Genomic DNA, 24,244 nt, shown 5'->3' with positions numbered 1-24,244 from the left:
AGGCACTAGAGTGGCTCTGGTCGCAGCAGAGTGACGCCCTGGAGGGGCAGAGCATCGCCCCCTGGTGGGCAGAACATCGCCCCTGTTGGGCGTGCTGGGTGGATCCCGGTTGGGCGCATGCGGGAATCTGTCTGACTGTCTCTCCCCATTGCCAGCTTCAGAAAAAGAAAAAAAAATTAAAAAAAAAAAAGAAATTTCACCATCAATCAACCTTTCCTCCAACCTTTTAATTTGGGTATACTGCCCCCAAACCCAGAGAGTCACCTTAGTCACAGCCTCACACGGAATTATGTTGTAGTATGTTTATTTGTTCAGAGAGAGAAACCAAAAAAACATAAACCTGTAAATCAGCCACATTTTACATAAAATGAATGATATATAATGATGAAGATTTCAGGCAAAATTTAAGGTAAATATTCATCATTTCATTCCAACTTTCATTTTATATACAGATTTTGGTCCAAATGTTTTTTTGTCTCATTCTGTTTAAGGAAATACAGAATCTAAACCCTTCTGGGACTTCAATTTTCTCCTGCAGTTTTAATCTACCTTGAATGTCATAATTCTATTAAATGCTTTACTGTAATGCCATTAAAGTCCATTTTTCTCTCTCACAGGTAGAGCTTGTTTAAGGTAGTATGATAGTGACTTAGGTTTTCCTTTTAGGAATTTGGATTTTGTTAGAAAAGGCCCTATTTCATCATTCTCTCTCACATACTGCAAGAAGAGGAAGATAATTATACAAGACAGTTCTGCCCAAAATACATATGGCATGCTTCCATGTTTATATAAAAAGAGGATATATAAAGAGGAGGCTTTCCAATATAATACAGAAAACATGGAAAAAATACTCCTCAACTTTATGTTTTCTAGTTGGACAGAACAAGTTTAATAATTTTATGTGATATTTGATTTACTTTCTTTTGGCCAGGCTAAACTAGCAAAATTCAGCAATCTGTATCTTTTACATACTAAGTACTCAAATAAGAAAGCTGTTCCGGAGTTTTAACAGATCTTTATCATGTACCCAAAGCAATACATTTAAGATATATATTTTTAAGGAGGATTTCGAACAGATATTTAAATAGTTTCATGATATCGGGAACATAAAATCTGGTATGGCATTAGAGACAGCAAGTAGGAATTGGATTCAGGTTACCAGATCATAGTGGAAACACAAAAGAGGAGAGGCAGCAACTTGAGGTGAGTTAATAAGGATGTAATGTCAACAGCAGCACAGAGGAAAATGTCTATCAGCACTGGTAGCATAATAGTGCAGAGAAATTTCAGAACTGCCATGTTGATAATTCGTGGTTCGCTCAGCTCAGTGTTCTTTTGGCAAAGTGAACCTAGAATAAAAGATAATAACTATTATAATATGCTAGATGTTCTATCTAATTATCTCATGTAATCCTCACTACAATCCTATGATGTTGCTAATAATGTTATGACCTTGGGTTTACCACAGATGAGGAATCTGAGACTATTAGAAGTTAAATGACTTGTCCATCTTATGTCTTGTGTCATAGCAGGAACTGGTACTAAGATAGATCTCAATAGTGCTTCTTGACATCAACATTGAAGAGTACATATGTAGCAGCTTCTTTTAAGTAATAGTGATCATTCACACATTTGTCCAAATCCCTTTTGCATTCATAAATATTCACTTTTGGATTGACTTTGTTAGTATTAGTCAAAGCAGTACAAAGGGTTCTCTGCAAGGGTAGAACCAAGGACAGGCAAGGGAGGAGGATCAGGGATGTCATGTATAGTGTGCTATCAATTATGCTAAAATAACTTAATGTATAGTCCTCTAAAGGTCCCATGCCTGAACAGGGCATTTCTTTAATCATTTTAATTGTTATTCTCATGGCTTTGTGTAATTAAGGACTTTTGCTGAGATAAGAGTAAACAAAACTGTACATTTCATTTCAGTGGCAGCTATAGAATAGTTCAGTATGGTATAAATCAGGGGTCCCCAAACTATGACCCGCGGGCTGCATGCGGCCTCCTGAGGCCATTTATCTGGCCCCTGCAGCACTTCCGGAAGGGGCACCTCTTTCACTGGTGGTCAGTGAGAGGAGCATAGTTCCCATTGAAATATTGGTCAGTTTGGGGAGAAAAAGATGGCAGCGGAGTAGGCTGACACACAGACACCCAGCTCTCACCACCAAACTGGAATACAAATCAATTTAGGAAAAATCAGCATGAAAAACCAACTCTGAACTGCAAGAACAGCTCTCAAATACCTAGGAGCAAAGAAGAAGCCACAACAAACCTGGTAGGGAGCACCTGAATCTCCCCTGCTTATAGGAACGGAGGTGGGGGGGGTGAGGCTGAGAGACTAGAGGGGATCTCACACAAGGGAAAAGAACAGAAACTACTTCTAACAGCCACTTGCCTGGTGACCAGGGAGCAAGGTATGTTGAAAAGAACAGCTTATCTCCCAAGTGGAAAGGAAAGAGAGAGGAACAGACTGTGAGGGGATAAGGAATGAAGGAGACGACCTAATAAAGCTGACTCATCCATGCTGGAGGCAGCCATAGCTGGGGGAGGGACTGAACCTTTCACAAAACAGAGCTGAATAGCTTCTGGATCAGAGATCTCCGGACATCTATCCAGCTCCAATCAGCACAACAAGACACAGCTGAAAACAAGAAGTGGGAAGGAGGGGGAATAACTCAGGTCTCCATGGAGATCTGAGATACACCTCCCCCTACTGAAGCTGAGAAAACACCCTTCCTTCAGAGTCTCAGGTTACACCCATCACATTTCTGGATAGTTTCAAGGAAGTCCCCTGCTGATATCATTAGCAAGACTATCACCTGTTAAGAAAACAAACAAATCAAGACTTCAAAACTGCCCAAATTCGAAAGTGGATTACAGATAACAGCTGATACCAACCCAAGAAGACCTAGAAATAACACAACTGAAAACTGGAGGCAGACAACACCAAGCCTAGATTCAACCAACACTACAAATAAAACACCCAAAAACAGACAATGAGAAGACAAAGAAGTGCAATCCAAAGGAAACCACAAGAGACACCTTCAGGAGATGAACTGAGTGATATGGAAATAATCAAACTTCTAGATGCGGAGTTCAAAATAATGATTGTAAGGATGCTTAGGGATCTTAGAACAACAATGGATGGTCATTATGAACACCTAAATAAAAAAATAGCAAGTATAAAAAATAATCAGTCGGAGATGACAAATAAAATATCAGAAATAAAGACCACAATGGAAGGAATTAAAAACAGGATAGATAGAGATGAGGATCGAATCAGCGAGTTGGAGGACAACTGGAATGAAGGCATGAAAGCAGAGAAGAAAAGAGAAAAGAGACTCAAAAAGTCAGAGGAAACTCTTAGAGAGCTCTGTGACAACATGAAGAGAAATAACATCCACATCATAGGGGTTCCTAAAGAAGAAGAAAAAGAACAAGGGATAGAGACTTTGTTCAATCATATCATAGCTGAAAACTTCCCTAAATTAATGCAAGAGAAACTCTCACAAGTCCAAGAAGCACAGAGGACTCCATTAAAGAGAAACCCAAAGGAACCTACACCAAGACACATCATAATTAAAATACCAAAGCTAAGCGATAAAGAGAAAATATTAAAAGCTGCAAGAGAAAAAAAAGTTATCACCTACAAAGGAGCCCCCATAAGGATGACATCTGACTTCTCAACAGAAACACTTGAGGCCAGAAAGGAATGGCAAGAAATATTCAAAGTAATGCAGAACAAGAACCTACAACCAAGACTACTTTATCCAGCAAGGCTATCGTTTAAAATCGAAGGAGAAATAAAAAGTTTCCCAGACAAAAAACAACTCAAGGAATTCATTACAACCAAACCAATGCTTCAGGAAATGTTAAGGGGCTTGTTTTAAACAGATCAAAGTGGGAAAAGAATATAGCAAAAAAGGAATACACCTTTAAAGAAGAAAATGGCAATAAACAACTACATATCAATAATAACCTTAAATGTAAATGGATTAAATGATCCAATCAAAAGACAGAGGGTAGCTGCATGGATAAGAAAACAGAACCCATACATATGCTGTCTACAAGAGACACACCTTAGAACAAAAGATACATATAGATTGAAGGTAAAAGGATGGAAAAAAAACGTTTCATGCAAATGGAAATGAAAAAAAAGCTGGGGTAGCAATACTTATATCCGACAAATTGGACTTTAAAACAAAGGATATAGTAAGAGATAAAGAAGGCCACTACATAATGATAAAGGGAGTAATCCAACAGGAAGATATAACTATTATAAATATCTATGCACCTAATATAGGAGCACCCAAATATATAAAGCAGACTTTGATGGATTTGAAGGGCGAGATCAACAGCAATACTATAATAGTAGGGGATTTCAATACCCCACTAACATCACTAGATAGATCCTCAAGAAAGAAAATTAACAAAAAAACAGCAGACTTATTGGACACACTAGATCAACTCAATTTAATAGATATCTTCAGAACCTTTCACCCTAAAGCAGCAGAATATACATTCTTTTCAAGTGCTCATGGTACATTCTCTAGGATAGACCACATGTTAGGGCACAAAAGTGCTCTCAACAAATTTAAGAAGACTGAAATCATATCAAACACTTTCTCTGATCACAACAGCATGAAACTAGAAATGAACCACAACAGAAAAGCTCAAAAATTCTCAAACACATGGAAACTAAATAGCAGGTTGTTAAATAATGAATGGATTAAGAATGAGATCTAAGAAGAAATAAAAAAATTCCTAGAAACAAATGACAATGAGCATACAACAACTCAAAATTTATGGGACACAGCAAAAGCAGCCCTAAGAGGGAAGTTCATAGCACTACAGGCTCACTTTCAGAAACTAGAAAAAGCTCAAATGAACAACTTAACCCTGCATCTCAAAGAACTAGAAAAAGAAAAGCAAGTAAAGCCCAAATGTAGTAGAAGGAAGGAAATAATAAAGGTCAGAGCAGAAATAAATGACATAGAGGCTAAAGAAACAAAACAGAGGATCAATGAAACTAGGAGCTGGTTCTTTGAAAAGGTAAACAAGATTGATGAACCTTTAACTAGACTCACCAAGAAAAAGAGAGCGAGGACTCAAATAAATGAAACTAGAAATGAAAGAGGAGAAATAACAACTGACCCAACAGAAATACAAAATATTGTAAGAAAATACTATGAAGAACTGTATGCCAAAAAACTAGACAACCTAGATGAAATGGAAAAATTCCTTGAAACATACAATCTTCCAAAAATCAATCTGGAAGAATCAGAAAACCTAAACAGACTGATTACACCAAATGAGATCGAAAGAGTTATCAAAAAACTCCCAACAAAGAAAAGTCTGGGGCCCGATGGCTTCACAATAGAATTCTACCAAATATTCAAAGAAGAACTAACTCCTATCCTTCTCAAACTATTTCAAAAAATTCAAGAGGAAGGAAGACTTCCAAGCTCCTTTTATGAGGTGAGCATAATTCTGATTCCAAAACCAGGCAAAGACAACACAAAGAAAGAAAAGTATAGGCCAATATCTCTGATGAATATAGATGCTAAAATCCTCAACAAAATATTAGCAAACCAGATCCAACAATATATGGAAAAAATCATACACCATGATCAAGTGGGATTTATTCTGGGAAGGCAAGGCTGGTACAATATTCGTAAATCAATCAATGTGATTCATCACATAAACAAAAAGAAGGAGAAAAACCATAAGATAATTTCAATAAATGCACAAAAAGCATTTGATAAAATCCAGCACCCATTCATGATCAAAACTCTCAGCAAAGTGGGAATACAGGGAATATACCTCAACATGATAAAAGCCATCTATGAGAAACTCACAGCCAACATCATACTCAATGGGCAAAAATTAAAAGCAATACCCTTAAGATCAGGAACAAGGCAGGGGTGCCCCCTTTCACCACTCTTATTTAACATAGTCCTGGAAGTCCTAGCCACAGCAATCAGACAAGAAGAAGAAATAAAAGGCATTCAATTTGGAAAAGAAGAAGTAAAACTATCATTATTTGCAGATGATATGATATTGTATATGGCAAACCCTAAAGTCTCAGTCAAAAAACTACTGGACCTGATAAATGAATTCAGCAAAGTGGCAGGATATAAAATCAATACTCAGAAATCAGAGGCATTTTTATACACCAACAATGAACAGTCAGAAAGAGAAATTAAGGAAACAATCCCCTTCACAATTACAACCAAAAAAATAAAGTACCTAGGAGTAAACTTAACCAAGGAGACTAAAGACTTGTACTCGGAAAATTACAAAGCATTGATAAAATAAATCAAGGAAGATACAAACAAGTGGAAGCATATACCGTGCTCATGGTTAGGAAGAATAAACATCATTAAAATGTCTATATTACCCAAAGCAATCTATAAATTCAATGCAATACCAATTAAAATACCAATGACATACTTCAAAAAGAACCAAAAGAGAACACGAATAGCCTCAGCAATCTTAAAAAAGAAGAATAAAATGGGAGGTATCACACTTCCTGATATCAAGTTACACTACAAGGCCATTGTACTCAAAACAGCCTGGTACTGGCATAAGAACAGGCATATAGATCAATGGAACAGAACAGAGAACCCAGAAATAAACCCAGAGTTCTATGGACAACTGATATTTGACAAAGGAGGTAAGGAAATACAATGGAGTAAAGACAGCCTCTTTAACAAATGGTGTTGGGAAAATTGGACAGCTACCTGCAAAAAAATGAAACTAGATCACCAGCTTACACCACTCACAAAAATAAACTGAAAATGGATTAAAGACTTAAATGTAGGCCGTGAAACCATAAGCATCTTAGAAAATAACATAGGCAGTAAGCTCTCGGACATCTCTCGGAGCAATATATTTGCTGATTTATCTCCACGGGGAAGTGAAATAAAAGACAGGATAAACAAATGGGACTATATCAAACTAAAAAGCTTTTGCACAGCTAAAGACAACAAGAACAGAATAAAAAGACAAACTACACAATGGGAGAACATATTTGACAATACGTCTGATAAGGAGTTAATAACCAAAATTTATAAAGAACTTGTAAATCTCAACACCAGGAAGACAAACAATCCAATCCAAAAATGGGCAAAAGAGATGAATAGACACTTCTCCAAAGAGGACATACAGATGGCCAATAGGCATATGAAAAAATGCTCAACATCACTAATCATTAGAGAAATGCAAATTAAAACCACAATGAGATATCACCTCACACCAGCCAGAATGGTGCTCATCAACAAAACAACACAGACTAAGTGCTGGCGAGGATGTGGAGAAAAGGGAACCCTCCTGCACTGCTGGTGGGAATGCAGACTGGTGCAGCCTCTGTGGAAAACAGTATGGAGATTCCTCAAAAAACTGAAAATCGAACTGCGTTTTGACCCAGCTATCCCACTTTTAGGAATATACCCCAAGGACACCATAGAATGGCTCCAAAAGGAGAAATGCACCCCCATGTTTGTGGCAGCACTGTTCACAATAGCGAAGATCTGGAAACAGCCCAAGTGTCCGTCAGAGGACGAGTAGATTAAAAAGCTTTGGTACATATATCCTATGGAATACTACTCAGCCATAAGAAATGATGACATCGGATCATTTACAATAACATGGATGGGCCTTGATAACATTATACGGAGTGAAATAAGTAAATCAGAAAAAAAAACCCCAAAAACTAAGAACTATATGAATCCATACATAGAAGGGACATAAAAATGAGACTCAGAGACATGAACAAGAATGTGATGGCTACAGGGGTGGGGGTGGGGAAGGGGGGAGGGGGCAAAGAAGGAGTGAGGGGTTAGGGGAGGGGAGGGGCACAAAGAAAACCAGATAGAAGGTGACAGAAGACAATTTAACTTTGGGGGAGGTGTATACAGCGCAATCAAATGTCAAAATAATCTAGAGATGTTTTCTCTCAACATATGTACCCTGATTTTTCAATGTCACTGCATTAAATTTAATAAATAAATTTAAAAAAAAAAAGAAATACTGGTCAGTTTGTTGATTTAAATTTACTTGTTCTTTATTTTAATTATTGTATTTGTTCCCGTTTATTTTTTTATTTTAAAATAAGATATGTGCAGTGTGCATAGGGATTTGTTCATAGTTTTTTTTTTTATAGTCCGGCCCTCCAATGGTCTGAGGGACAGTGAACTGGCCCCCTTTGTAAAAAGTTTGGGGACCTCTGGTATAAATTAATATTTTTTAGGATTTCTGATATATGCCTTGATGATACCAAACATTTCATTGTCTTCCCACCCACCTCTGAATTTAACATTTAATTCAGCTTATGCTTGCTGGTAACAAACTGCAGAGACTCCCATGGTTTTATCTTTTATTTATTTAGCAAGGAAGACACAGAGAGAGAGAGAGAAAGAAGAAGGGAGGGAGATGAGAAGCATCATGGCTGTGGCCTTTTAGTTGTTCATTGATTGCTTTCTCATATGTGCCTTGACCAAGGGGCTCCAGTGGAGCCACTGGCTCCTTGCTCAAACCAGCAACCTAGGACTCAGGCCAGTGACTTGTGAGCTCAAGCCAGCAACCATGGGTTCATGTCCATGATCCAATGCTCAAGCCGGTGACCCCGAGCTCAAGCTGGTGACCTTAGGGTTTCGAATCTGGATCCTCAGCATCCCAGGCCAATGCTCTATCCACTGCACCACCACCTGGTCAGGCTTCTATGGCTCTTTCTTAAACCCTGATTTGGATTAAAAAATTATTATAGTTTGATCTTTTTAATCCTCAAGGTCACTCATTGCCTTGTTCTAGATCCTAAGATATTTTATATCTCACTTTTGATTTATTTACATACTGGTAAGAACATCTTGTAGTCTGTCCCTATAATCTTGCTCTTTAATAGAAAAATTTGGAGTTTTGAACTGTGTCCTTCCTCCTCTATATTATTTATAAATACTGGTTAACTACCAAATTGATTGGAATCGTGATGATTATAAACTGGCATGAAATTTCAGAAGTCCACTATAGAATTCATTTGAATACAAATCACATTTGTAGCCTGCCAGTGCTTTAATTTAATAGAGGTTGTATGTTTTTTTAAAAACCCCTTATTTACCTTCTATAACCTTTAATATATGTCATCTAGTCCTGGTGACTTCTCAGCATTCATTTTGTAAATTTGGCTTGTAATTCTGAGGGTTGACTGCAATTTAACCAATTACCAACATATCTATATTGGGAATAACATCAAAATGGTAATAACCATTTTAAAATATCCTCAAGTATAGACTGAAACAAAAAATTCATGCATTATATAAGATATCTCTTTGCCTACAATTATCAAATAATTGACTGATTTCTCTCTTGGCTTACTCCATTTTGTTTATTCTTTATTACTTTGTTTTCTTTCTTAAGGGAGGCAGGGGTGTAAACAAAGAGATGAACATTTACTGAGCATCTAATGCTATACTATTACTTGCAAAAGAAAAAGTTCCTGGCACAGAGTAATTAATAAATAACTATTAAATAAATGAGCGAATGCCAGATGTTGTAGTGTCATTTTACAGTAGCGATCTTATTCGTTTTTTTAGAATTAAAATGAGAGGAGCGGGCTCCTGCATGCGCCCTGACCTGGGATCCATTCAGCAACTCCAGTATGGAGCCAATGCTCTAATCAACGTAGCTATTCTCAGCACCCAGGGCCAATGCTTGAATCAATTGAGCTACTGGCCATGAGATGGGAAGAGAGAGAGAAAACTGGGAGAGGGAGGAGAAGAGAAGCAGATGGTCAGTTCTCATGTGTGCTCTGACCAGGAATTAAACCCCGGGACGTCTGCATGCTGGGTTGACACACTATCCATTGAACTAACTGTCCAGGGCGAATGATCTTATTTATTCTTACAACAATTCTATATGAGGTATGTACTACTTTTCCTTATTTAGAAAATGGAAGGATAATAGTACTTATTTTACAGGATTTTTATAAGGACTGGATGACTTCATATACAGGAGTGTGCAAAACTTGGTAAGAACTCTGTGCCAAATTGTTCTTGAGTGTAGCAAGTAGACTAAAAAATGTGTAAACAATGAAGGTTGGCAATTTGAGCACTTATGAGATTGTACCTAAGTGCACTGTGCCCCTGTGGCATTCTTTTGAGTTAATAAAGCTATTGTAATAATTATAACCTCCCTGCCCCCCCCCCCGCACAAACAACTGTAAACCTACTTTTGCCCACCCTGTGTGTAAAATCATTAGAACAGTTTCTGGTAAATAGTAGGCACTATTTGCATATTATTGTAATTACATATAATTGTTATTTTCCAGTGTTACTTAACTAGAAACTGAGAGTTAAAGTCTCATTTTTTGCCAGTATTACAAAGGCAATTAAGGAGCTGGAAGGGTTGGAACAAATTTATAAATTTCATGGTCTTTCTTTTAAACCTTTTACTTCCTGTAAAATTGATTAGACAAGGAGACCATTAGATTGCGGTGGCTTTAATGCTGAGATGGCCTACATAAACAAACCAAAATCTAAGTCTGCAGTAAACGCCTTAGGGTTATGAAAGCAAAATGCTAAGGTCAACCAATTGTAAACAGCCAATCAGGCTTTAAGCTACATATCCAATCAAATAATTTTCTCTCTTTGTTTCCCATTTTCTCTACATGTCTTTCCCCTTGTACCTGTCTGCAGAGCGCTCATAACCACTTTTGGTTTAGCACTGCCCAATTCCAATAGAAAAATGATCAAATAAATTAAAAAAAAATTTTAATATGCCTCAGTTTATCTTTTTTTTCTTTTTGTATTTTATCTGAAGTGAGAAACAGGAAGGCAGAGACAGACTCTAGCATGCACCCAACTGGGATCCACCTGGCAAGGCCACTGGGCCGATGCTCTGCCCATCTGGGGTGTTGTTCCTTTGCAACGGGAGCCATTCCACAGCCTAAGATGGAGGCCATGGAGTAGTCCTCAGTGCCTGGGCCAATTTTGCTCCAATGGAGCCTTGGCTGTGGGAGGGGAAGAGAGATAGAGAAGAGAATGGGGAGGGGTGGAGAAGCAGATGGGTGATTCTCCTGTGTGCCCTGACTGGGAATCGAACCTGGGATATCCACACATTGGGCCAAAGCTCTATCATTGAGCCAGCTGGCCAGGGCCCTCAGTTTATCTTTTAACACTTCTCATGGTCTTAGTGTTCTTGTCAAATGTGTTATTCTGACTGATTTTCATGTACACATAGCTTATTTTGTAGGTTTACTGCTTTTCTTACTTAGATTATCTTTTAATTCTTTCAAAGGTTACTTTCATTATTTTTTTGTATTTTTCCAAAGGGAGAAGTGGGGGTGAGGTGGGGGGAGACAGAAGACAGACTCCCAAATGCGCCTGACCTGGATCTACCTGGCATGCTCACCAGGGGGCGATGCTCAGCTCCTCTGGGGTGTTGCTCTGCTGCAATCGGAGCCATTCTAGCACCTGAGGCAGAGGCCACAGAGCCATCCTCAGCGCTCAGGCCAACTTTGCTCCAGTGAAGTCTTGGCTGCAGGAGGGGAAGAGAGAGATAGCGAAAGAGGAGAGGGGGAAGGGTGGAGAAGCAGATGGGTACTTCTCTGTGCCCTGAGTGGGAATCGAACCCGGGACTTCCACATGCTGGGCTGACGCTCTGCCACTGAGCCAATTGGCCAGGGCTGGTTCCTTTCCTTCTTCAATTCAGTTGTACAAGATCTTCTTCTCTTCACAGGCATCCTGATTTTGAGGGCATATTTCCCCTGGAGTCTAATACATTGTTTTAAATGATCACAAAAATTCTTATTGGCTAATTATTAAAATAGTTTATTTCCTAATATTTTCTCTAATACATTTAGTTTCCTTTCTCTTCCCTCTTGTGGAAGTTCTCAATTAATACTTGATTTGATTTTTGATATAAGAAAGATGAGATGTAAGGTACAGCATTCCTTTCTTACACCAGTGGGTTTAAATAATTTGATTTTACTTGCTAATTCATTGTAGAGTCTGATTCTCAGTTTTGTTCCTTCTGTGGGCCATGCATATGGCAAATATAATTTCTTGCAGTACAATCATTTTAATTAACAAGCATGGCTATGAAGCAATTTAGACAAGTTGTAATTCTTTTCTGTATCTTTTGCCTCCCTGAAGTAGAGTCTATAGCAGATAAATTTTTGTGGAGATTTTTCTAAGAAAATTAGATTGTTGACAGATTGTTCATATTGAAATGAATGTAAAACAGATTCATAAGGCCCTGGCTGTATAGCTGGGTTGGTTAGAGCATAGTCCTGATACACAGAGGTTGCGGGTTTGATTCTGGATCAGGGCACATACAGTTAAAGATCAATGTTTCTCTTTCTTTCTCCCTTCCTCTCTCTAAAATCAATCAATAAAAAAACAACAACAGATGTATAAGGTATTCAAATTAATGATAACTGAATATGCCCAAGTGTTCTGAGTTTTATTGGGTATTTTAATGTCTATTAGTGAAAAAGATTTCAATAACTCTGGGGCTGGTGGGGTGACAGTGGCCACGATAGTTGGGTTCAGGTTCTGAGAATGAACTCCTAAAAAGATTGGTTAGCTACATAGCCCATGTTAAACCTACAGAATCCCACCTAAAACCAAAACTTGTATTTTAAAAAGAAACTTAAGGTTGTTTCATGATCAAAGAGTTTTCCATAAGCTATATTGACACGATGAGAAGAAACTCAAGATATTTTGGCGATCTTGGCAGAACTTCAAAGAACAATAGAACAGAATGAAGAGAAGTTTTCCAAGTTTTGGAAGGCAGTAGTTTGGCTGAGACCCACCCATACTGAAACGAGAGGCTTCCTTGAAAACATTTGGAAAGTCGTTTCTTATTTTGTGATTCTAAATTATGGCAAAATTCTTATGTGATTAAAACTGAATGCACTTCTTCTGCACCAATATTGTTCCCCAAATGATCCCCAACGTTTCACTCCGTATTAACACTGGTAAACGATTCCTGAAGCATTTGCGGTAAGCGTTTCAGTAAGGTGGCTTTTAGTCCCAAATGCTGTTTCAATATATTCTAAACCGAATTCCTTCCATCCCACCTAATATATTTGCTTTTATTTCGCAGAACGAAGAAGGTGAAACAACTTAGAGATTTGGGGACATGTCGCCAAATGATTTATAGCTAATCCGGTGTCGCTTCGCAAGATTTTGGTACCCAAAGCAACGGAACCAGGATTTAGCATCCTTCCTCTGATCATACATTTCTTAAAGCAAGCGTTCTGCACGTTTCAACATCCTCTGTTCTCTACCCAACACCTCCTCCAAGCCCGCCCCCTGGTTCCTTCCCACTCTACCTCGCCCCCCCACCGCCGCCCCCAGCCTGCGCATGCGTTCTGAGAACCCCCTACACTCACGGCAGAAGCTGAGAGTATTGTCGGGGGCTATTCTCTCTCTCAGGAACATGGCGGCGAGTCAGGGAGGTGGTAACAGTGGGGGCGGTGGTTGTGGTGGAGGTGGAAGTAGCGGTGGCGGTAGCGCGTCTGGAGGAGGTGGTGGAGCTGGAGGGGGAGGTGGCGGCGGCGGGACCCTGGTGCTGCCCATCCCAGTACCGACTCTTTTCGGTCAGCCTTACCCCAACGGGCCGCAGTGGAACCCGGGGAGCTTGCAGCCTCAACACACAGCGAGGAGCCTGGACCGGGCCCTGGAGGAGGCGGGCAACTCCGGCATCCTGAGCCTCAGTGGTAGGAAACTCCGAGACTTCCCTGGCAGCGGCTACGACCTGACGGACACCACCCAAGCAGGTGACAGGACTGGGGTGTGGGGTGGTGACGGAAAGCTGAGCTAAGAACGAGGAGGTAGAGAGAGTGGGTGGCTGCGTGGCTGCGTTGTTGGACTCTGCTGGTCTGGGCGGGTGTACCCGGGCGGCGATACTGACAAAGTCGGAGCAGCTTGTGCATGTGGGAGGCAAAGAAGGGAATAGGGAAGGAGGGGAAAAGGAATACCGATTGAAGAATGTATGGAAACCGGATGGGATGTGAGGGGTGAAAGAGCATTATTGTTATAGCGAGTTCCTCCAGTAGGGGTGGGGAGGGAGGTATTGACACCTTTCTTAATGCACTTTCTAACTCTCCTGGATGTTCCTATCTTTCCTGGAGCAGGGGTAGGGGAAAAACAATACATAAAATCACAGTCTATACATATTCCTTAAAGACATATGTACCTGCAAAAATGGTATATCCCTTTCATAATACAACAGCAGTGTTGCCACGGTTTTTCTGTGCTCTTATTTTGTGTGTGTTTTAATCATCTTGGAATATTCTTGTCTTCTTGTCACGTACGCCTTAAAGGCCGAGATTTTTCATTTTCCTGGTGTTTAGAATGTAGTGGTGCTGAAATAAGTATTTGCTGCAAATTAAATCATAAATCATGTAAATGTCTGGTTACCAGGAGCAAGAATCCTTGCTTTGAGTTATGTTAGTCTCAATTTTTATAGCAGAAATAGCCAAAAAATTTAAGGGCATTTTTTTGAAACGTAATTAACTCCAATTCTTTATGGAGTTGCGGGTTAATGGCTTATTATTTTGAATGAAAAATTCGCTATTGTAATGTTCATAATATACTCTCCGGTACTCTTTGTTGTGGATGGTATTTTTTGTTGTGAACATTCTCTTTCCCCTTTACCTTTTAAACCAATGCTAAATATTTTAGGTGTGTTTTGGTGTAACAAAAGGTGTTTTGTTTTTGTTTGTTTTTTTCTTTTCATAATCTTTACATTTGTTATTTATATGTTTCTTTTCCTGTGCTTTGTTGAAATAAATCATAGATAAAATTATTTTAATAGATAGGAATTTTGAAACACTATATTCAGTAAAGTCACCCAGAATGAGAGTAATAAATGCCTTCTTTTCATAACACGATTTTAGTGTATTCAGTTTCTGGGTGAATGTATGTGTTTGAAAAAGGGTAGGGAGAAGAGGACAACCTAAAATTCAAGCTTCCCACCCAATTATTCTTTTAGGAATTATCCTAAAAACTGTGAATGTGTGATTGATCAGTGATTTTGTATTTTGGAAAGCATATTTGAATATTTACACTCTAAACAGATTTCCTGAACAGTATGTTCACATACTCATGAATATATTGGTAAAATATTATACTACTCAGTATGTTCTTCAAAGGCTTTAAGGTTTCAGACTGTGTCATTAGAAGGATATATTGTTTTGCTTATTGTTCTTTGTAACCTATAAAGATTCTCTGTATCTGTAAGCCAAAGTTTAAGTATCTTAGCTTGGCTTTCAGGACTTGCCCTGTCTGGCTCCAATTTACTGTTGCAACTTTTACCTCACCCAAACTAGGTTACCTCCCTGCCTCTCAAATATATTTTATGAATTTCTACCTCATCTTTGTAGAAGGTCATCCATATGCTTGGGATTTACTTCTTCTCTCCACCTACAGTATTTAATTTTGTTCAAGGCCCAGCTTTTCCAAGAAACTGTTTCCAACTCCCTTAGTCCATAGCAGTCTCCTGTTTCTTTGAATTCCCATGGTATTTATTGTCTTTACCATTTACTTGCTCATGCTGAATTTATTTTCTTTTAATGTTTGTGCCTTGCTGTGCCTGAGGGCATGGGGAGCTCCTTAAAGGCAGAGAATAAGTCATATAGTCTTCTATATGACTGTTGGTTAGTGTTCTCATTACATATTGCTTATGTTGCACTTGATAATATTTTTCATAAATATGAATATCATGTGGTTATAATCATTGGCTTTTAAACCTTCAGTTGGTTTTCTAAGGCAGGCATTAACAGAAACCAAAACCATATTTGTTCCTGGTAAAGCATTCATTCATCATAAACTTTATCAGGGTCTACAGTAAGCCAGGACTTTTTGAGATAATTCCACTTTACTTTTTTTTTTCAGTTGAATATATGTTCCTTGTGAGAACACTTCAGAATTTAGATGAGAAATCTGTGAGTGACTTGTCACTTTTTGACAAAATTCAGCCATGAACTGAATTTTGAGATTTTACATACATATATGCACACAAATATATACATTGTATATCCTTTGTTTGATGAGCACAGTTGTTTAATTTGCTATAATTAAAATTACTCTCAGTGAAATAATGTTTCAGAACCAAACTGACTAGACTACCAAATAATGGTTTATTGGATTGGAAAGAGACTGAAGAAAGGAAAACTGGGTAGGAAGCTATTTTATTAATCTAGGTGGAAGGTGGTGAGGATCTGGGTTAAAACAAAATTGAATAAGAAGTAGAAATTGATACATTTCAAGGAAGTGGAAAGGGCTTTTCACATTATTTTGCTCTTCCTTACATATACCTTATTTAAAATAATTCAGTGGTTCTCCACCTTGGCTGTATATTAAAATCACAAGAAAGTGTGTGTGTGTGTGTGTGTGTGTATTTTTTAAACTATCCCTGGGTCCCACCGCAGACCAATTAAATCAGAATCTCAGGGGCCAAGAGACTTTTTTTTTTAAGTTTTCCCAGGTGCTTCTAATGTGCAGTCAGGTTTGTGAAACACTAAATAGGTCTTTTATTTTTCTAAGGCACTCAAGAAATATTTATTGTTTGAGTGACTGAAAACTGATAAAAGTTTACTGAGAAACCTAAAGCTACTTGTTAAAAGGGTCAAAACCCAGACTGGGAACTACGTGTTTAAGTTATAGTTGAATAATTCTTTTTAATAGAGTTGTGTGTGAAACAGACTCATTTATTTTTCCCATCATATTATAACTATAGTGAATAGAAAGTTATCAGGATGCTATAATTTCTTCAGCTTCCATGCATTACTCTGGTTTACATTTAATGCTGTTTGGTAATTTGCATTAAGAAAATAGTGCTCCCAAAATGTGTAGCAGCAAAAAAGTTTCTCTTTCGTGTCTTTTCCCTTTCTGCATTTCTGGTGCCTGTTTTTGTTCTTGTTGTTGTTATTTTGGTTATTTGTTTTGTTGTTGTTTTTCACCTGCCCCCTCCATCTTGCTGTTGTTCAGTTTCTTTTTCCCTCTTCAGCCTCACTTCTTAACTTTTCTGGGATGTAGCTCTAAGCTAAGTAATCATGGCAGCCTTTCTGGGAGATTAACATTTAAATGGCAGAGTTTGCTAATTTACTTGAGCCTCCAGTTGGTGGTTTGTGCTTGTGACCTTTCTGAATAGATCTGTTTCTCATATGTTTTGATTAAAATCGTCACCAGTATAAATACATGAAAACTGGGATCACAAAGCAGGTAATCCATTTCAGGAAAGTAATTGATTTATAATCTTTGATGGTCTATAGGTAGACGTGGTCAGACAAAGGGAAAGTCTCTGCGTTCTGTGACAATTTGTTGACCTAAAGAGAGCTTGAAAATGATTTTAAAGGCTTCCCTGACAAATTCTGAAACTTTTCATATTTGACTTGGTCACCAATGCTACAAATAAGTCTGAGCATACTTAACAGCTGTTCCCTCTACTTTTTAATACCTCTTTATGTCCACAAACAATGGGTCTGTGAAACAAATTTATGAATTTACATGCATCTGATTGTGCTATGTCCTGATTAATCACATGTTTTCCTGTAAACCAAGAGTCAACTCTAGTATTTCCTACATGTGCTGGTTCACCTCTTCAACTGTGGGCTATGGTGCATTGTATCAGGTTGTAAAATGGAGCCAGATAAACTTTGCAAGCATCTAATTTTGTAAAAACATTGACTTTTTTTTTTGAACATTTTTAGGTTCACAGCAAAATTGAGCAGAAAGTACAGTGAGTTTCTACACATGTGTAGCCTTTACCATTATTAACATCCTCCAGCACAGTAATACATTTGTTACAATTTATGAACCTACATTGACACTTCATTATCACCCAAAGTCCCTGGTTTACATTAAGGCTCGCTCTTGCTGTTGCACATTTTGTGGGTTTGAACAAATATATAATAATATGTATTCACCTCCCCAACCCTCAACTTGCAACTACTCATCTTTTTATTGTTGTAACATTTGATTTTGTTACATAGGTAAAGGCTCTTTTATTACATTAAGTGGAATGAATTTGTGATTGTGATTTTGTGGCCCAATTAAAATATCTGCCCTTTTTAAAAAAAATGTAATAAATGTCTTTCTGAAAATTTGAATGTAAAGTACGTTTTTGACAGTTGACTCACATTTTAATTACTCTAGATTGAATTTGAATTGCTGGACCTTGTAGTGATTTATTTTATTCAGTGATGACTTTTTCTATAGTATAAATAGTTGCCTTTTAATTTCTTTCTTTTGCAAGGTAACATTTTAAAATAAAATGTTATCTTAAATTGGTCAGTATGTTCTTCCCTGAAATTATACCATTTATATAGCTCTTTACAAATTATGAAGCAGTTTTATATATATTATCCTATTGTACCTTAATAATAACCATGAGCTTGGCAGAATATATAGTAATTACTTCTTCTTGTTGAGAGAGGTTAAGTGATTTGCCCTAAGTTACATGGACAGAGTATGGTAGAGTGTGGGTCACAGGCTAGGTTTTCCAACTCTGGCACTCACAACTATTCCATTCTTATTTCCTTTGTAACACATTCTCTCCATATAACAAAGCTATTATTAAAATAAGTACTATGCTAATAAATAGGTACTTATTCTGAAAAAATAAATGCTTAACTTCATAGGTTATATAGTTTTGTTTGTGTGCTGTATGTTTTTGTTTTCTTTGTGGTATTTGCATAGCTTGTTTTCACATCTCTGATGATTTTTGAATAGATTCATTGGGCAAGAATTTATTATTATTTTTTAATTTTTATTTTTATTGACTTGTGGTAGAGAAGAAGAGAGAGAGAGAGACAGGAACATCAAGCTGTTCCTGTATGTGCCCTGACTGGGTATAGAACCAACAACCTCTGCACTTCAAGACAGTGCTCTAACCAACCGAGCTATCCGGCCAGGGTTAGGCAAGCATTTATTGAAGTCCAACTTTGGAAACATGATTATGGCCAATAGAAAAGAAAGACATGGTTTTTGTCCTTTGGTTTATACAATAGTTGAATGTGTTCAGTTATATTTATAACAATTAGATAAGTATATAACTATATTTAAAATTATATGCTTTTATAAAGTATACCATAAGTTATATGGAACTGTGGCGTAAGGCTTAATTTTATTGGAGGTTAAGTTAGTTTGATGAAACTTCCTATAAAGTTAGGTATTTCCTGACTCTTGATGTAAACAATCAGTATGGCATCAAGCTTTGACTAGGCAGGAGGGAAAGTTGCAGAATTTCAGGGGAGAAATTGCATGGATACAGAGTTGAGAATGACATTGTGTGTTAAGGGAAGATGATAACTAAGATTTTCTCTGTGTTTTCTCAAACACACTTAGAGCTTGAAAGGAGGGAACTGGTGGAGAGTTCAGTGTTAGAATGCAAGAAAGGAAGGGAGGATCTCCATGTGGGGACAAGGTAAGCAAGGACAGGATAGGATGAGGAGCTGTTAGCTATGGAAGAGAGCAGTAACCTGACTTGCTAAGGTGAAGGGGAAGGTAGATGTCTGGGGATACTAATGTCTTAAGTTTTAATACTGAAGAAGTGAGGTATTGTCATCGGGGGAAACAAGCTTGATGAGCATAGGTACCCAGTAGAGCAAAGGTGCTTTAAGGAATCAGTGTGGAGAAAAAGTCCGTTTAGAATTAGGACTGTGTGGTAAGCAGCTAAATTAGTTGCTTTTGGAATATATGAGCTTATATTTTCTGGGGAAAATCATATGTACTTTATTACAGGCAAAAGAACCTAAGTGGTTGGTGGGATATTTCAGAATTGGAGTTATTAAAAAATTTTAATATATTTTTTTATTCAGTGGGAGAAGGAGAAGCAGAGAGACAGACTCCCGCATGCGCCCGACCAGGATCCACCAGGCATTCCCACTAGGGGGCGAAGCTCGGCCCCTCTGGGGCATTGCTTCGTTGCTCAGCAACCAAACTTTTAGCACCTGAGGCTGAGGCCCTGGAGGCATCCTCAGCGCAGGGGACAACTTGATCCAATCGAGCCATGGCTGCAGGAGTAGAAGAGACAGAGAGAGAGAGAGAGAGAGAGAGAGAGAGAGAGAGAGAGAGAGAGAGAGAGAGAAGTGAGAGGGGGAAAGGTGGAGAAGCAGATGGGTGCTTCTCCTGTGTTCCTTGACCGAAAATCAAACCTAGGACATCCACATGCCGGGCCAATGCTCTACCACTGAGCCGACGGACCAGGGCCAAAATTTAGATTTTTGATTTATATTATTTGTAAAATAAAGTGAAACATTTGCATATTTTTCATCAGAAGCATAAAGATGGGCAAAATCCAGAACCTTATTGACAATGTAGGAGATGATGCTAGGGACAATTTTCACAAATGCAAATAATTCTGAACTTTCAGCATATTGATTTCCTGGGAGCCAGTCTTTATTTCAGGTTTCAGGGCACACAGTGAAATTTTACAAAAGGACATATTGTTCTGCAAGCCCGTCTCAGTAGCCCACTATAAGGGATGCTAAACTGTGTTGTTCACGCTCATTCTACAGAGGCTGTTTGTCGCCATGACTTAGAAGGAGAAATCTTATAGTTTTCTCTACACTTTGGGTATATTTGGATATTTCCTGAAGCATTGTAATACTCTTAATAAGTTCTTGAAAAGTTCCATAAAGTTTTGCTAGGTTCCCTTTTGTAGAAAAAATACCTCATACTTCAGGGAACCATTTAATGTAATTAAAGAAAATTGTACAAGTCAATTGTATAACAATAATTTAATTTGTGTGTCGTTTTACCTTAAAGTAGTGCATGCAGTCTGAGAAAGGCCAAACTTTGACTTTTATTCTTTATATTTCTCCTGTTTTGAATAAAATACAAAATGATAGCATTACACTTACAGAATACCAGTCAATGGGCTATAATGGATAATTAAAAAATGGATATTTTCTGATGTGTTTTTGATATGAAATTTTTAAAGAAAAAAATTTTAAGTAGGAAAATAAGTCCTTTCATGTTTGTGGAAATTGTTAATTTTGTATATGCTTTTATAATTTGTGACAGAAATTATTGTCACTTTATCTTTAAATTAATTACTTAAGTCTCTTTCAGTAGAATTTTATGTATGATATTAGGGATTTCACGGTGACAGGAGACAGAACTAAAGTAACTGCAGCATAAACTTTTATTTGAACTGCATTGAAGACCAACTGATTCTAGAACATTTGTGAATTTGGATTTCACTAAAAATGGCATTGTTAAATGATTATGCTCCTAAGAGACTGTAGAATGTGCAGCCTAGAATTTCCCCCTCTTTAAAAAGTAATTACAATATGTAAATCCTTAATACTTTTAGCTAATTGGTTGAGGATGTCTGTGTCAATGGGAAATCAATGACTTTTGAAGATATTTATAAATGTAAAATAGTAAATTGGACATATTTTTCTCCTTATACTACTTTAATGAGTTTGTACGAATGAATTTGTCCTATCTATTTTATGTATATGGGCAGGGTTGTAAAGTTCTGCCTTTAAGGAATTTATGATTATGTAGTGGTATAAAATAAGTACTTATATATCTATCATATATGCTAAATCGGTAGTTCATAACCAGGCAAAGACTTGTCTCCAGGGGATGATATTTGGTAATGTCTGGAGACAATTTTGTAACAACTTGGGATTGCTTACTGACATCTAGTGGGTAAAGGCTAGAGATGCTGCTGAGCCTCCTCCAGTGAACAAGACTGCCCCATACTGCAAAGGCCTGCCTGGTCCAAAGTATTAATGATGCCATGACTGAGAAACACTATGCCAGAGTCAGATAAATGCCATAAGTGAAAGCAAGGTGCAATAAAGGTTCAAAGAAGGAGAGATGACATCTGATTGTATTGGTAGAACATCAGAGAGGGCTTTTTAAAGGAGGTGGAGGATGGGCCTTGAAGGAGGATTAGATTTTGCTCATAAAGGGAGGAAACAAAATGAATATTGATATCCCTGAGTCTCTTCAAACTCAAAATATAAAGCAAACGAAACAACCCTTGGGTTTTTTTTTTGTTTTGTTGTTTTTACAGAGACAGAGAATCAGAAAGAGGGATAGACAGGAACAGAGAGAGATGAGAAGCATCAATCATCAGTTTTTTGTGGCGACACCTTAGTTGTTCATTGATTGCATTCTCATATGTGCCTTAACCGCAGGCCTTCAGCAGACCGAGTAACCCCTGCTCAAGCCAGCGACCTTGGGTCCGAGCTGGTGAGCTTTACTCAAACCAGATGAGCCCGCACTCAAGCTGGCGACCTCGGGGTCTCGAACCTGGGTCTGCCGCACCCCAGTCTGACACTCTATCCACTGCGCCACCGCCTGGTTAGGCAACAACCCTTGTTATTGAGCTTAGGCCCCCTGCTCATCCAATCCAGAAACTTGGGAGTGATTCTAGATTCTTTCTCTCTCTTACTCTCTGTATCTAGTTAGGAATGAAGGCCTGATGGTCATAGTTCTTTGAATAGCTTTCAGAACTGTTTCCTTCATGTCTAGCTTCACGGCCATTGTTGTTCAGATCCTTCTCTCCTTACCTTTAACTGGACCCATCAATAGTTATCTTGTGTGATCTCTCTGCCTCTCTTATGCTTCAAGTCCATTTAGTCCTTCACATTGTAGCCAGAGCCCTCTTTCTAATACGCAGATCTGATTGTCACTTTTAGCTACTAAAACATCCGGAGTCAGTAAGCCAGCACCTTAACAATATACTGCTTATACTTTTGAACATTTAAAACTGTGAAAACAAGCTAATACATACACTATGGTTTATATAACTGGTAATTTGTATTTTACTTTTTAAAATTTTATTTGTCAATTACAGTTTACTCTCAATAATATTTTGTATTAGTTTCAGGTGTACAGCATAATGGTTAGATAATCATACACTTTACAAAGTGCTTCTCCCTGATATTATAGTACCCACCTGGCACCGTACGTAGTTATTAAAATATTATTGACTATATTCCCTATGCTATACTTTACATCCTTGTGACTATTCTGTAACTGCAAATCTGTACTTCTTAATCCCTTCACCTTTTTTACCCCGCCCTCCCCTCTGGCAAGCATTGGTCTGTTTTAATTTTGTTTGCTTATTTTGTCTTTAGATTTCACATATAAGTGAAAACATGTGCTATTTGTCTTTCTTTGACTGTCTTATTTCAGTTGGTATAATATCCTCTAGGTGCATTCATGCTGTCACAAATAGTGAGATATCATTTAGTCTTTCATCATTAAATATGATGTTAGCTTTGTTTTTTTCATAGATGCCTTTTATCAAGTTGAAGAACTTCCCTTTTATTTCTTGTAATTTGAATATTTTTCTTTTTATCATAAAACGGTAGTGGATTTTCTCAAATGCTTTTTCTGTGTTTACTAAGATACTATACGGACTTTTGTTTTCTATTGCATTAATATGGTATACTTACTTTGATAGGTTTTTAGATATTATAACCACCTTTCATTCCTGGTCTACCTGCTCTTCAGTTTAGTTGCATATTGCCTTACACTTGCCTGTGCCTCTATTATAGCAGCTCTGATCCTTTGTTGCCATTAATATATTTCCTCTATTGTAGCATTCAATATCAGTTTGGTAACTTTTCTGGAAAAAAATAAACACTACCACAATAAGCACATAAGAAATGTTAATATTAGAAAAAAAATGTGTATTGTAAAGTCAAAGAAATAGGGTATTTACATTTGTCCTATTGATTTTAAAGTTCTTTGAAGGTAGTTACTTTGTTGCCACTGTAACACTTAGTCCACTGTATGGTGCACACCGGGTGTTGAACAAATTTATTAAGTTAAGCCTGTGTGCCATTTCAGGTCCCTTCACAATTTGTCTCTTTCCTTTTCCTCTGTGTTTCCTACTACTCATATATGTACCCTATTCTCCAGTCAAATTGGACTCCTCATTGTCTCCCTGACTTGTTTTTATAGCTTTGTCACATTATTTTTAAAAGGATGCTTCATAAGGAGAGATGGGATTTTAAAACTTTGTTGCAAATTAGCAATGTTTTTTATTGTCATATTACATCATTGGATGTGTTTTTATTTTAGAATAGTTGACTGCTTTTAAATATTTAGGTTAACTAATAAAGTTAACTTTAAGATATAGTTATGGCATTAATAATATGTTTGTCATTTAAAATATGAAAGTATAAAATGTTTTGAGGATTTATTTATTTTTTAAGAAGATTATGTCTTTTTTTTAATAATTTTATTTTTTTAATGGGGTG

The 24,244-nt window shown here is 37.5% G+C and overlaps 1 protein-coding gene and 1 long non-coding RNA gene across 3 annotated transcripts in view; one reads left to right on the top strand and one right to left on the bottom strand.

Moving 5' to 3' along the window:
* Positions 1 to 1,105: 1,105 nt before the first annotated feature.
* On the bottom strand, positions 1,106 to 13,750 carry LOC136385853 (uncharacterized). Its single transcript, XR_010747873.1, has 3 exons — positions 13,618 to 13,750; positions 11,413 to 11,538; positions 1,106 to 1,349 (listed from the first exon to the last, which is right to left on the bottom strand). It is a non-coding gene; the product is annotated as an uncharacterized lncRNA (long non-coding RNA).
* Positions 13,409 to 24,244, top strand: part of LRCH2 (leucine rich repeats and calponin homology domain containing 2) — a 119,419-nt gene continuing 108,583 nt past the window's right edge. For both annotated transcript variants that reach the window (XM_066357148.1, XM_066357147.1), the window contains exon 1: positions 13,409 to 13,786. In XM_066357148.1, the coding sequence (XP_066213245.1) occupies positions 13,447 to 13,786 (340 nt within the window). In that variant the 5' untranslated portion in view covers positions 13,409 to 13,446. The remainder of the gene's footprint in view (positions 13,787 to 24,244) is intronic.

This window comes from Saccopteryx leptura, chromosome X (assembly GCF_036850995.1).
Source record: "Saccopteryx leptura isolate mSacLep1 chromosome X, mSacLep1_pri_phased_curated, whole genome shotgun sequence".
NCBI lineage: Eukaryota > Metazoa > Chordata > Mammalia > Chiroptera > Emballonuridae > Saccopteryx > Saccopteryx leptura.
Note: the sequence above shows the minus strand (reverse complement) of the source record. Positions and strands in the feature narration are given on the sequence as shown.